General features: G+C 40.6%; 1 protein-coding gene across 1 annotated transcript; it reads right to left on the reverse strand.

Moving 5' to 3' along the window:
• Positions 1-1,314: 1,314 nt before the first annotated feature.
• Positions 1,315-15,509, reverse strand: COCH (cochlin). The gene is made up of 12 exons (XM_077772720.1): positions 15,480-15,509; positions 15,290-15,346; positions 15,156-15,203; positions 12,952-13,108; positions 11,994-12,127; positions 11,423-11,485; positions 10,289-10,333; positions 10,050-10,197; positions 6,697-6,800; positions 5,754-5,980; positions 5,049-5,565; positions 1,315-2,276 (listed from the first exon to the last, which is right to left on the reverse strand). The coding sequence occupies exons 2-12, from the start codon at positions 15,321-15,323 to the stop codon at positions 2,101-2,103; spliced, it is 1,653 nt and encodes a 550-aa protein (XP_077628846.1). The 5' UTR covers positions 15,324-15,346; positions 15,480-15,509; the 3' UTR covers positions 1,315-2,100.
• Between the last annotated feature and the right edge of the window lie 251 nt (positions 15,510-15,760).

The following is a 15,760-nucleotide window of genomic DNA, read 5'->3' on the forward strand; positions in this document are numbered from 1 at the left end:
CTTTATCTTGCTTTTACAAAATAATTGATAGTAACTTAATAAAGGGGTCATTTCTGCTCTTAGTGCTCTGTAAGTCAGAATGTTAGTTTCCCTGGTTACCTCACGACTCAGAATTTTGTCCTTTATAAAATTAAAGAAAAGCATGTTTTAAAGGGGTAATGAGGGTGGCCTGGGTGGCTTTGTTGGTTAAGCATCCAACTTTTGATCTCGGCTCAAACGTTGGTCTTAGGGTTTTTAGTTCAAGTTCCACATTGGGCTCTGCACTGGGTGTGAAGCCTTAAAAAAAAAAAAAAAAAGATTGGATGCTGTGTTTTCATTTAATTTTTCAAGGAGTGGTACTCTCGCCCAAGAATTTGTGGCTGTGTTTATGAAAAGAAAAGTTTAAACATTTTTTTGTTTAAATGAAAATCCTCCTTGTTGCGTGAATATTTGTGGCATTTTATTTTTTTAATATAATTTATTGTCAAATTGGCTTACATACCCCACCCTGTGCTCATCCCAACAAGTGCCCTCAATCCCCCCTTCCACCCTCAGTTTGTTCTCTGCATATAAGAGTCTCTTGTGGTTTGTCTCCCTCCCTGTCTGTAACTATTTTTCCCTCTTCCCTTCCTCGATGGTCTTCTGTTAGGTTTCTCAAAATTTATGAATATTTGTGGCATATTACAGGAGGGGGGCAATTTATTATCTTCCCATACTCCATTTTGTCAAATTTTTATGTGGTGTCCAAGGCAATTTGATTTCTGCCTTTCTGATATATGGTTCTTTTCTTCCTTTTACACAACCTATAAAGTCGTTAAACTCCAGAGATTTACTGGAATATAAGTATTCTAGACCAATTAACACCTATTTCAGGGCAACTTGTAAGTTGTTTCAGATAGGATTGGTGTATGTGTGGAGGGAGCTAGCAGGCACAGGTGGCCAAGGGGGAGGACAGGTCCTGTCTCTAGAGAAGATAAACCAGCCAGAATGACAGAACACCTCTATCTGAAGGGAGAGTTCTTGGTGAGAGATGATAGTTACGTTAAGGGAGTTCTGATCATTTTTCTTAGGAATCAACTTTACAAACATGTTTAAGCAAAATGCTAATTGCAAAACATTTTTGTTGAACCAAGTAACTAAAAGCATCTCATGCTATTTAACTTGGTAGTGGCTATGTATAATGCCTAAACAGTAGACAATAAATGAATGAATAAATGTAACAATTTTAAGAAAAAGTTCAGGTTGGTCTTTCTACATAAAATACTGAATGTAGGATTTTTTACCATCTCCCAGGGCAAGATAACTTGGAATAATAAAAAGTAAAGCAGCTTAGAATAATAGTCACTAACAGTTTTATTTCTTGGTCAAACTACAATAATTTTTCCTGCAGTTCCAATTTTAATAGGTGTCTTTCCTTAAAGCCTGATGTTTAAAATGGCAAGTAATTTACCAACATTTTTTTTAGTACATGGATGACTTTGAGAGTATAAGCCAAATATATCTATACATATATAAAATTAAGGATGTAAATAGAAAAATACCAGACAATTCTATCTTGTTCAGTGTGATATTTCAGTTATGTTATTATGAAAATACACTACAAAAGAAGCTTGATACTTCATTCCCTTCCATTTCATTCATAATAAAGACTTTATTATATTAAGTAATAACTATTATTGATTGCTTTTAAGACAACATCCATTAGGGGAAAAATTACAGAGGAACTGAGTTGAACTAATTACGTGTCATCCTCTTTATTTAATACAGAATGATTAGAGAAGGAATGTTGCTTTTGTTCTATCAGTCTTATTGAGCTATGGAATTTATGATGTCTCTGTACATTTTATATGCATTTTAGAATCCTTAAGGTTTGGATCCACACTATCTCCTCTTTCCAGAGTTTCTAAGGGTCATGATTATGAAGCCTTAGCAGAGTGTTTAATAATTCTAAATTGTAATTAGAAGGTAGTAGCTTTAAATGAATGCTTATTTGCTTGAAACAGCTGTTGGCATGTTTAATATAATAGTTTTGTATGCTATATAGTATTTCAGTATTAGGAGAAAATGATTTGTACATTCCATCCTCTTGGACTTTATCTTTCAGTTGTCAGAATGTCACCATTATTGCTGGGATTCCAAGAAATCTCTACAAATGCCTCTGATGACATCGGAAACAATTGGTTCTAATCCTGTGAACTCTCTTGTGAAGAAAGCGTGTGACTCCTTTGGTTTAGAGGCCATATCTTTCAGGTCATCCAAAGGTGCCCAAGCCACACCAACAGAGAAGATGGTGATCCCTACAATGAAAATATTTTTAAGTGCATTAGAACCAAGCTGCAGCTTATATATAAAATCAGGTGTAAATATTATTCATGACTTAGTTCACAGCTGTAGAGAAAACTATGTAATGTCTGAAGGACTAGATCTCCTTCACCAAGCCCAAACCAAAAGCTTTGCCATCAGTATAATTTAATTAACCACATTAGCAGATAAATCACATGATCACTGACAAAAAGTATTTTGATAATCTGATAAACAACTTCTTAGAACAAACCTACAATACCATACTTAGTGAAATGGTAAAAACTGCCTGAGATTGGCAGAATGGTCTGCCTACTATCATCACTCCCAACTAATCACACTGGAGGCCTAGCCAGTATAACAGAGGATGAAAGAATGGCACAAAATCTCAGATATGTAAATGGAAGTTTTCTAAGACTCTTGCATTGAGAACAGTGACTAGTCTCTTGAATAATGAGAACTTTGCAATTTTGATGTGTGTGTTACACTGGCAAATGGACCAGTAGTCAGGAATTCTCAGTGTTGGGGGCTTGGGTGGCTCAGTCAGTTAAACGTCTGGCTCTTGGTATCAGTTCAGGTCATGATTTCACAGTTGTGGAACTGACTCCCTAGGCCCTCCCCTCGCCCGCTCCACTGTCAGAATTGGATGCTTTGGGATTTTCCCTCACCCTCTCTCTCTACCACTACCCCCCTTCAGGTGTGCACATATGCGTGCCCACGTGCTCTCTCTCTCTCTAAAAATAGACTTAGAAACAAATTGTGTCTAACCCCAAAGCAAAAATCTGCTGAAAAAGCCTGCTAAAGAGAAAAAGGTCTGTGACCCTCAATAATTTCTTCTAGTTATACGCTGAGGCATAACCTCTATATTCCCTTGCACTACTAGGTTTGTATTCCAGCTACATTTCAGGGTGATAACTACACTGGTTTGATTTACCTCAATCCCAACTGCAGTAGTTGTTTAGCAGATTCTTAGTGTGCCCTACCGTCTGTCTTTTGGCTGAAATCCCCTATAATGTTTGGAGAACTTCTGAAATCACTTCTAAGACTTCATCCCCCTTCTGATGGTGTTCAGTGCACAAAGTTGTGAATACTTAAGATATAAATAAAGCAAGTTTAGATTATGTAAACGCTCCTTGAAATAATTTCTGATTTATTATCCCCACACAACACTCCCATCTCCCCTGGTAAAAGAAGTAAAAAGTTTCTCCCCTCAGTTTTCCTCACTTGTAGATTGATTCAAGCTCAAATTGTTTAGCTGTGACCCAATATATAATTAGAACTAAAAAAAAACAATTATGACCCAGCCCTGAAAGCCTACCTAGATTCTGGCTTTTGTTAACTTGTAATTCACTATCTCTAAAGGATAATTTTCATGAAAATGGTGTGGCCTGGGGCACCTGAGTGGCTCAGTTGGTGTGTCCGCTTGGGTCATGGTCTCATGGTTGGGGAGTTCAAGCCCCACATCTAGTTCCGTGCTGACAGCTCAGAGCCTGGAGCCTGCTTTGGATTCTGTGTCTCCCTCTTTCTCTGCCCCTCCCCCACTCATGCTCTGTCTCTCTCTCAAAAATAAATAATAAAAAAAAAAGTTACCTAAGCTCCTGCAGTTTAACTAATTACATTGGGAAAATATATTTGATTTAATCTAGTTCACTTTTAGCCTGAATCTAACCCTGTTAACCATAAATTAGTTCAGTAAGATACATTTTTTAAGGAGTATGATAACAGGTCTACTGATGTATAAAATAAGCCAGACATATATAAATAAGCCAACATATAGCTTAACTTGCACAGATGGGTTCCCTACCCTACTGAACAGTATCTTATCAATATAAAAGTACATAAGTGCATTAACAGGTGCTAATAAATGTATAAGGTTAAGTCATGAGGAATTAAATAGGGAAAAGTGTGGAAGAGTATACAAAAATGCAAGGCTGCTAACTCCCCTCTCCCAAGTTAGTGGAGGTTTTCTTGGTGTGTTTTGGGGGGGGTTTTTGTCTTTTTTTGTTGTTGTTGTTGTTTTAAGTATTATTGGACCACAATCACTCAGTTTTATCCCAGGAAAGGGAATGTCAGCTTTTTGTTGCCCTATTTGATCTCAGCAACACATTATGCTAATGTTTTCAGGAATGAGTTCCCTTTGCCAAAAGTAATATTAAGGTTGGGGTGAGGGAGAAAGAAGACCTTTTTATACCCTTTTATAACATCAGAGTATGTTTTTATTATCTTAAGAGGAAAAAAAGACTAAGACACTAAAAAAAGGAAGTTTAGATGGAATAGAATTAAAGTCTACTGGAGACTCTAGCATCTTAAAAAACTCCTGCCAGACTCAAAACTAGTTTTTAAAAAAGGATAAATTATCAAATAGATTCATGGTAATGTTGATAAACTGTAATTGGGTGGGGAGATATACTCCAAGTTTGAGCCAAACATAAGCACCTGTGACATGCTTCCTTGACAAATGACATGGTTCTCATGGCAATCCTCCCAACAATACAGTAGTTAGGAGTGTGGACTCAGCCAGAATGCCTGTTTGAATACTGGCCTTACCACTTGCTAGCTGTGTGATTTTGAGGAAATTTGTTGCCTTATCTGTAGAAAGGCACAGGACTGGTTTGGCAATTAAGTCAGTTAATATTGGGTAAAGCTCTTAGAACAACGACTGCCATAATGTAGGTGTTTGTTGAATAAAATAAATGCTTATGTTTATATTTACAAAACTCACTGAACCCCTCCTCCGTTCCCTACCCAGACAAAGGACAACAACTTACCTGCATCGTGTGCAGCAGCAGCAGGGCCTCGAACATCGTCATAGGACTGCCCGTCCGTGACGATTACCAGGAAGTTCTTGTTGGGGCTATCCCTCACGGGCCCAAACACATTTCTAACAGTGAAGGAAATGGCATCACCTGTAGCTGTTCCACCACTCATATAGCGAATGTTTCTGATAACAGCTAGGACATTCTCTTTGGTGCTGTAATCAGTGAAACTAAATTCTGTGCGCTGATCATAGGTGAACTGCACAGCAGCTATCTTGGCACCAATGTCTGAGATTTCAAAAGTCTTAGCTATGTTGGAAATGAACTCAAGCATGAGGCGAAAATTACTGTCTCCAACGCTGCTGGAACCATCAATTAGAAAGGCGATGTTCACTGAGTTATAGCAGGTCTTGCTGCACATCATCTGCTCATGAGTGCAGAGCTTCTGTACCAGAGGCTTTACATATTTTGTGGTGCCAAACCAGTTGGGCATGTGGTAAGAGAAGAAGCCATTATTCCGACAGACAGCCTAATGGGGAAGACATAAAAGGGATCAAAAAGTGTTTCTTCTTAAAAACAGTAAAAACATTTAAAGAGTGATAAAAACATTAAATCTTGAATCTTCATAGTTAAACGAGATAAGGGCCAGTCTTCACTTTGCCTTGAGGTCCAAAACTGAGTTACTACCCTAACAGAAAACACCCCTCACCTTCTTACCTTATCAACAAATGAAACATCCTGAACCATCCCCAGTTCTTCAGGGATAGGCTTGGCCACAGAAACTATAAATACATTGACACCAAACTCTCTGGCCACGATGCCTGCTTCCTCAATGTCATCAGAAGGCCAGCCATCAATAAATACCACCACCACTTTGGGGATCCCTCTTCTTACTCCAGCGTCTGCTGTGAAGAATTTCTGGGCGGTATGCTTCAAGGCTTTTCCTAGGTTTGAAAAAGAAGCAAGTTGGAGCAGCACCACTGCTCAAATGACACTTCTGTTTCCCTGTACCAACCCGATGCCACCAAAAGTTTAGGAATTTAACTTCAAAGAACTTGGTTCTGTAATAGATGCATCAGATGGGAAAAGTTTAACTATCCATCAGATCTATTTTTTTTTTGTCTTCACAACCCACATTACTTCTTCCCCCATCAACTCCCCGAAGCCTCATTTTTCCTTACCTTACATCAATCATCAGAAACACAACGGACTCCCACTACTGTACTTTTGCTATCTAACCCCTTAGGGACCGATTAGTACCTCTAAAGGCTCAGGACAAGAAATGTTCTTTCAGAGGGTCTATACTGCTAAATTAGTTCTTTCTGCCACATCTGCACTTGTTAAGTAAGTTCGTTGATCTTTGCTTCTTTTTAACATGCTGAACAGGTAGGTACTTCTTTAATGTGGCATCTGTTCTATCCAATATAAGGATTAAAAATCATAATACTTTTCTGGCTTATTTTAAACTAGGAATATTAATTAACCCTTTGGTATACTTTTCATTATAAATAGAGTATCTTAGATGATCCTAGCCAAGATTTCAGTGTCATGAGGAAGAGTTGCATGTCTGCTTAAATAAAATAGCCTAACACTGTTTTACATGTCTGATCACTTCATAACCCTCTCCTGTATTACATCCCAAGTGCCAAAGTCTACTTACCTGTATTGGAATTACCCCCTCTGAAACCTACTTCCTTTATGGCAAACAAAACATCTTTGGCTGATGTAAAGTTTTTCAAGTAAAATTCTATTTTGGGATGTTCACTAAGTGGAAAAATGGAAAAAAATGTTATCTAGGGAGAACTGGAAAAGTAAAACAAGCAACATCATATATCTTTTAAAAAAGTAAATTGGACAATGCCTAAATTTCTTAATCCCATGGTGTACAGTCAACTAAAGTATTACATCCTTACTTGAATTGTAAGGCATCTTGCAGAAATGTAACAAAAACAATTGCTACCTTGAGGGTTTATCTTGGTAATACGCTAAATATGTATTACATGTATCATCTCATTTCATCATAACTCTACACAGTGTAAACTACTATCCCTACTATATAAATGAAGAAATTGAGGCTCAGAGCCTTTTGGTAACTTGCCCAACAAAACATAGTTAGGCAGTTCAAATTCAGGTTTGTCTGGCTCCAGAGAACCTGAAACCAGGCTTCACTGAAGGCACTGCGCTTAATGGAAATCTGCAGAGGAGGGCACCAGAGTGTTGGAAGGTGACTGGGTGGGAGGCCAGGTCTTATCCAGTGGGCGACCTGGGGAGCACTCAACAGTCTGGGTCTATTAACTCAGGCTTCTGGTTAGAAGAGGCAACTTCAAGGACACTGAGGCCAACATTTTAAAAATGAGAAGACAGGAGAAAACATATCAAGTATTACCACTTTGAATTTGTGTTATAATAAATGATGCTGACATATCCTGATCTTAAAACTATGTATATTGCAATATTTGGGATTTTCCATATTTAATAGTAAAAGGATTTCAACTCGTTTTTATCATTACTCTATGTTCATTAGAGACCATGTTGAGTAACAGTTAAAGCACCATTTGTTTTATTTAGTTTTTAGATAAGTCAGTATTTCATAAGTGTAAAATTTTAAGATCTTAGCGTTATCAACTGCCATTAAGTCAAGATTTTTGAGGTAAATGTATGACACTGATTGTACCTCTGCATATCTGTTGGTATAATTTCTGTATATCTGGTGAAATGTTGGGCCACAATATCAGATGTTATGGACTGATAACCTTTTCACCTTAATGGTCACTTTTGTACTATCCAAATTGTGATTTATGAGATTTATTCTTATTTTTTCATCCTTAATGATATATTGTTATTCTGCTTAAACATAAAATCTTTATATGGTTTATTCTGAGGCTCTTCCTAAAATAGGAAAATTATAAGTCACAAAGTTTATAGAGAAGGTAGTCTTTATTTGACTCTACGAGACAGTGTAGCTTTCATCTGGAAAAAGAACTGGATACAAATAGCAAAGAAAAAAATGTAAGAAGAAAAGTACTGAGGGGAATTTGCCTCCCCCCTGGGATGTTAAAATGTACAGTAAAGCTACAATAATCAAAGCAGTGTAGAAAAGATGTAAGAATTACCTTATAGATCAAGGAAACTGACTTGCTTAATCTTGTATCAATGAAATAAACACATTTGTTTTAAGATACAGGACAAATGGTTAAATTATGTAGAAAACCAAGTTAAATTCTCATACCAAAAAAAAAATTTTATTTAAATTAAGAACCAGTTGTCAAAAGTAACATGAGAACAAATGAAATAGAAATTAGTATCTATAGTACTGGTGCTACCCTTGCACACTGATGACAGCAGTTAAAACTGGGTCAACTTTCTAGAAAGCAATTTAACTTTGTATCTGAAACCTTAAAAATGTCAGGACCTTTTAACCCAATCTCACTTTTAGGAATCTAGTCTAATGAACTAACCAAAGATGGCACAGGGTGACATAAAGATATTAATCACAATGTAATGTCCAATGGTGAAAAAATGGAAGAATGGTTAAACAGTCATGCAAAGGAACATTATAAAACATTAAAAAATTTAAATATAAGAAGTTTTTATTTTATTTTTGAGAGAGAGAGAGACAGAATGTGGGTGGGGGAGGGACAAAGAAAGAGGGAGACACAGAATCTGAAGCAGGCTCCAGGCTCTAAGCTGTCAGCACAGAGCCTGACCCATGGGGCTTGAACTCATGAACTGTGAGATTGTGACCCAAGCCCAAGTCGGACGCTCAACAAATTGAGCCACCCAGGAGCTCCAAAACATAACTTTTTAAAAGAGTCGGGTGCCTGGGTGGCGCAGTCGGTTAAGTCTCCGACTTCGGCCCAGGTCATGATCTCACGGTTTGTGGGTTCGAGCCCCGTGTCGGGCTTTGTGCTGACAGCTCAGAGCCTGGAGCCTGCTTCTGATTCTGTGTCTCCCTCTCTCTCTGACCCTCCTCTGCACATGCTGTCTCTCTCTCTCTCTCTCTCTCTCTCTCTCAGAAATAAATAAAACATTAAAAAAGCTTTAAAAATTAAGAATAAAGAAAATAAAAGAGTATTTGTGATATGGTAAAGTGCTCAAAATACTAAGGGATGAAAAAATGACAGAAAACACTTTTATAGTTTTGAGCTTTTGAGAAAGAAACACATATGCAGGAAGGGGTGAGGGATGGACCGAAATGGGGAAAGGGGAGTGAGAGATACAGGCTTCCCGTTATGAAATGAGTAAGTCAAGAGAATAAAAGGTACAGCATAAGGAATACAGTCAGTGGCACTGTACCAGCATCTTATGGTGACAGATGGGAGCTACACTTGCAGGGAACATGGCATAACACACAATGGTGAATCACTATGTTGTATACCTGAAACTAATGTAACACTGTGTGTCAACTATACTTCAATTATACACACACACAGACATACACATGTACAAACACGTGTTTTCTTAAAATACTGAAAGGACATAAGACATTTTATAGTAATTATCTCAGGAAGGCATCTTTGGAAATTTGTTTTCCTTGTGCTTTACCTGTTTTTCAAGCTTTCTGTAGTGAGCATATTATAATCCTCAAAGCCGTCAATATTATTTTTAAAACAATAAAATTAAAAAGGTCAAGCTTCAGATCTGCACCCATGGAACTATGGGAAATGTTTAAAAGAATTAATGACAGAATAGGGAAGAGAAACAGACCTATCACTTCTTCCTTCAGCAAAGAAGAATCAGGAATTCAGCAGAGTATATGTACAGAGGGAATTAGTGTGAACAGCAAAACCTTTTTAGTCTGCCTCTGGTCGTCAAATTCTCTAAATCCTTTTATTCCAAAATGGAAGCACTTAGACCTACCCAGTCTACTTAGGCTGTCTTACATCCTATATTTACAGTCCGGGATTCAGGCTGTACACAACTAAATGTGTTTACACTGAACTGAAGTTTATGTGTCCCCTAAAAGGACTGATCTTTTATCATCGAGTCTCCTCCCATTTTAAAAGTTGGTACCTGGCTTGAACAAGGCCCACGTGTGGTCCTTCTGTTCCAATTCCCAACATTAGAGCCACTTTGCCAACAAAATTCTTCTGTAGATTAAATCGGCGTTGCCCAATATTAAAACTTCCATCAATCAGAAATGCAATGTCTGCTTTACACTCTGTGAAAACCCAAACACGTCTCTCCATTAGCAGTTTCAAGGGGAAGGAGGGAAAGAGAATGTTTTCCCAAATGGAGGCCTGGACTCTTACCTTTATTGCCAGTTTTCTTCTCGGGTGTTTTCTTTAGTCGTTTACCTGAAACGAAGGAAGAAGTGGCATTAATAATAGGAAGACAGTTTCATAGCAAGACGCCCACATGGGAAAAAGCTTGTGACAAGAAGTGCCATTCTTAAAAACACTTGCTTTTTAAAAAAATTAATTTTCTCACAATTTTTTGGACTGGGGAAGAAATGCCTCAACAAAGAAAGAAGTCAGGACTCTTGTAGGCCTTATCACCAATCCAGGACTTGATATCTCAAACCCACAATTGAGGCAGGACTGGAAACTCAAAGAGTTACATTCTAATGTTTAGATTCAATGTAATTTCGTTGACTTTAAAGCTGCCACAGTCTTAGGAAAGGACATCCCTGGCTTTTGTTAAAATGGACACACAATGAATTCCTTTTATACATATGGCAAATGGAGCTAGGAAGTTACTTTGTTCAGTTTCTAGGCATGGTTTATTAGAAAGAAATAGTAGGACTTCAAGAGAATGTCTGGTAGCAGAGTTTATAATTGAAAATAGAAGGATAGGAATTTGAAGTATAAAATTAAATGTTTTCTTATGTAACGCACTAGTAAACTTAAGATATTTGGTTTGTGTTTCTTAATTCTTTTCTTAATGTTAGAGAGAGAGAGAGAGGACATAAGCAGAAAAAAGGGGCAGAGGAAGAGAGAGAATCTTAAGCAAGGTCCATGCTAAGTGCAGAGCCTGACCCAGGGCTCAATCCCATAACCCTGGGATCATGACCTGAGCTGAAATCAAGAGTTGGACTTTCAACCAATGAAGCCACCTAGGTGCCCCTGCTTTGTGTTTCTTTAACATCAATTACTTTTTTATTTTTTATTTTTAATTAATCTATTAATTTATATTTGAGAGAGAGGGACAGAGAGAAACTCCTAAGCAGGCTCTGCACTGTCAGCACAGAGCCCGATACAGGGCTCAAACCCACAAACTACAAGATCATGACCTGAGCCAAAACCAAGAGCTGGACACGAAATCCACTGAGCTACCCAGGTGCGCAACATCAATTACTTTGTAAAGAAAATCTATCAACAACACGTTTATTTTTAACTTCCAAATGCTGTGCCAGGAGACTAGGAGATAGCTTCCATATTTCATACCTGTTGGCGGACGTGCTGTGGACACTGCTTGTCCTGTGGCCTCCTGGGTACCACTTTTTCCTTCTGTTAAAAGAGAAGACTATTTTTCTCTCTTCCTTCCTTGCCATCAAAATATAATGAATCTAACTTAGGGGTCTATGGGATGATAAATGTAATCAAGTGATGGCAACTGCGTAAGTAGTTGCTTCATGCGAGTTTCAAAGACCAAAATGAATTCTCATCTATTAACTTGTATTTTAAAAGAATCACCTAAAATGGATTCACATTCATTTTCATTCACGAGATTTTTTATTTAGTGTTACTCGTATCAGGGCATTCTGATCACAGACAATGCACGTTTCTATTGCAATTTTCTAACAGCAAGATTATCATTCCTCCATTCAGCCAAGTTTGGCCTGAGAGGGTCTTTGGCTATCCAGACCCCTGACTCTGGCCCATAGTTCACTCCTTCAAGTCTTAACCACAGGTCTTCCCATCAGAGTCAAAGAGGTGGGGCTATGAACAGCAGAAAACTTTTCTTAGCGTCAGGCAGTATTTATACAAAGGTAAAAATCAATATAATTGTACCTACTTGTCACTGTGAAAGAAGCAGACCATCTGGAAAGTGTTTGAGACTGGATGCCATTGGCAACTACTGAGGAATAGTTTTCTCGACCTGGTAGGCTATAGATTCGTACAGGTCCCCCTGAATTGCTGATTACTCCCCTGCAACACAGAAAAACAGCTGATATTCTACCCACACTTTTGCAGGGGTATCCAGCTGACTTATAGTGCCGTGTTACATCTATTGTTCTGATAATCAAGAAAATAGGTAAATCAGGGAAGACATCTAAGGATGGTGCCAGCCTTTTTAAAAGCTTGTTTACACAGGTACAAAATCTGCCTGCGAAAAAATGGTTTTATGCCGTCAAACTTCTTAAATGTTGGTAGGAACATACCTATAAGATCCCATTCCCTACAGTTCGGAGATTCAGGGTTAAGAACATCAAGTAATTTTCTTAGTTTTCTAAGGTACTTTAACTATATGCCCTTGGACAACATAAAAAAAAAAAAAAAAAGTCTTGTAGGATAGCAGAATGGGTGATGAATATGGGATCTGGAGGCAGACCTGGCCTTTCATTTCCAGCTCTGGCACTTGCCTAACAGTGGTGACTGTGGGCAAGATCCTTGGCAACTGAGTTCAGATTCCTCATCTATAAAATGGAATAAAATTGTACCCACCCTATAGACAGTTCTCATGGAAGTTAAAACTATGTCTGGCATATAGCAAAAACCCACTAATATATTACATGATTAGAAGTGTTGTAAATCACTCTAGCTGCCAAGATATAATACAATTTGCCTTTAGTCAGAAAGCTTCCTTTGTGCAGCTGGTGCTTCATGGATATCCAGGAAAACCTTAAAAACGTATCTATCTTCTATGGCAAAAATTGACACCAAAAGAAAGAAGGTAGCGGGTCCACTTGGCTAACAAGGGAAAGGAAATCATCACACTTGGATTCCTCTCCCCTTGGTATGTTCCAGCTTACCTGTGGATAGCTGCACCACATATGCTTGATACAGATGCGTACACTATGTTCCCAAACACGGAAAATTCCTCCAGAGAGCAGCCCCCTGGGCAGAGGACATCTGCTTTCTCTTTCTTGATGTCCAGGCCTCTGGTAAAGCATGTGATAGCAGTGGGAACTGAAGAGAAAGGAAGGAATGCAGTGACCATCCTCAGGACTTTGAGGGGGTGGGGAGGTGGAAACTAGTGTACGAGGTTGAAGGTTTACCCCCCTAAGTTCTACACTTCTTGTTAAGAATGTTTACATATGTACGGTTCCACACCATTCCAGATTTTAGGTAGCCAAAACCCAGCTTTTCAATATAATCTAGTCCTCAGCCACTCCAAAGCCTAACGGGAGAATTTTCTCAGTTCCAATCAGTTTGGGAATACGTAATCAGAAATAGATCAGAACTGGAAAATGACATTAGTCAGCCACCATTTATTAATTCATTCTAGAAACATAGAAAACTCATTTATGATGGTGACTGTGGACACAGTTGCCTGAGCTAAAGATATTATATCTGGGCCAAGCCTGTGAGGAATATTTTCATAGACACATGCACAAACCTCTTCAAGTCCCATCCTTTGCTTTGAAAGACAATTTATACTAGTTTTCCTCCAAATGCAGTGTCTTAAAATTATGTCTTAAGGAAGCCGGTAAAAAGATGTTTCACGTTACAAAATGTCATTTAGCTCAATCGCTTGTTTTATAGATGCAGAAATTAAAGCCACGGGTTAATTTGCCCTAGGTCAGAGTCCAACTTCTGCAGGACAAGGATCAGGGAAGTTAGTCCCTTCGGAATGAAGCATTTTTATCTGAACTGAACGTGCTTATTTCTGGTCCAAATCTGTCCAGAGAGATATATCAGGCAGTGATTTCATTTTTAGAAAACAGTGTCAATGCTCTCAAGTTTTACACACCCAACCCAACTAATAAGGAATTGAAGTTTGTACTACAAAAGATGTTAGGTAGATCCAAGATATCGGCAACATGTAACAAGATAACAGAATACAACATGTTGACTCATCAGTTTACTGTGAATTTTAAGTTGAGAGTAATGTCATTAAATACTCTTTTTCCAAACACAAGATATTGTGATTATCCAAACCTTTTGAAACAGATGTTAATCAAACAAACACCTTTTTTCCAAGACAGTAATACTGTTTGGTCACACTGCCCCTTTGAGTAGCCTGCCTCTAACAAGGACCCTCTTCCCAAAGCTCTCTGTGCTGAGTTGCACCCTGGACCCTATGTGTTCATGGAAGGGAAGGCAGGGTGCCAGGTGCAGTGCTGACTCCTTAGCTGTCCACCACTCTAGATAGCGGGGCAAGTTAAAATCCTTACCAAAAACAGCGCCCTCATACCTATGAGCCCCCATACCTGTCATCAAACAACCTGAATCCTTTCTCCCACTTTTGGTGTTGTCAGAGGCTCTGCCTAAATTTAGCTCTCAGCACTGACTTGAGGGAGGGAGGGAGGGAGGGAGGGAGGGTGTGTGTGTGTGTGTGTGTGTGTGTGTGTGTGTGTGTGTGGCAGGGGGGTGGAGTTCTGAAAACAGCCTCCAGTGCAATGTTTACCTTCATTCCTCCTTGCGGGAAAACAAAGGATAGATTTTGTAAAAAGAGTTTGCCTTTTATATTGTAGAAAACACACACATCCCTACTCGGACTTCTCCGTGTGGAACGCACTGTTTTTTAGACTCTCTCCAATATGAAATGGGTCTATAAATAGAGGTCACTCCTAGAAACCAGGGGTCCAGGCAACGTGGGACATAAGCAACTCTCTGCCTCTGTTGGCTCTCGCAGTTTGAAGTCGGGTCTGGGAGGCTTCTCATTGGCCTCAAACGCCCGGAATTAGCGTGTCCCTTGGCGGGGCTCAACGAATACTACCCCTCCTTGACGTCTGCAGCCGAGGCTCGCCTCGCCAGGTGCCTCCCGCCACGTGGGGAGTGGATTCCAGCAGGCTTCCTTCTCCGCGCCTTCGCAAAGAACGTCCTCATCGGATGCCAGGGGCCCCCTCGCGTGGGAGAAACGGGTAAGCCCGGCGGGTACACAGGCGGTGGGTGTGGATCCGGGAGCGCCAGGCAGCCGCTCCGACCGCGGCACCCTGCAGCTGCGGTCCCCAGGGCCACGGGCCGGAGGCTCGGTCNCCCCGCTTCCCCGACCCGTGAACACGCAACTCACCGGCTCCCTCGCTGCCCGCAGGCTCCGGCAGCAGCAGCACACAGACACCTGCGATGAGAAGACAGCGCGAGGGCTCGCCCCACCTCCACCCCGCTTGGTGCGGGGGGAAGGGGCGGGGAGGGGCGCGTACCCACCGAGGCAGAGAACGGGGATCCAGGCTGCAGACATGGTGGTCGAGGGGCTGCTTGGACCTGGGAGAGAGGGAAAATGCAAGGGAGGCTGCAGGGAACGGAGACCCGTGCGTCCCAGTCACCGTGCGCCCGCCCTCCCGCTAGAGATCCCGCACCCCTCGGAAACCCAGGGGCGGCGGGGTGGGGGTGAGACCTAAGAGGCGGGTGTCAGAGCTAGCGCCTCTCTCTGTCTGGAGGCGACGTTCCGGCTGCAAACAGAGCCAAACCCAGCATCGATGTGCAACCTCGGCCCGGAGGAGGCGGGGAGNAGTCCCGGGCGCCCCGCGGGCCCGGCGTCAGGGGTGCGGGAACGTGTGCAGGACGGCGGTGGGAGCTCGGGGTCCCTGGCGCCAGCCGCCGCATGTGGGCCGCGCTCGGGTTTGGGAGGCTGCCCGACGTGCGGGACCGGCCTCCCCGGGGCTGGGAGGGAGGGGC

This window comes from Crocuta crocuta, unplaced genomic scaffold (assembly GCF_008692635.1).
Source record: "Crocuta crocuta isolate KB4526 unplaced genomic scaffold, BGI_CrCroc_1.0 scaffold116, whole genome shotgun sequence".
Taxonomy (NCBI): domain Eukaryota; kingdom Metazoa; phylum Chordata; class Mammalia; order Carnivora; family Hyaenidae; genus Crocuta; species Crocuta crocuta.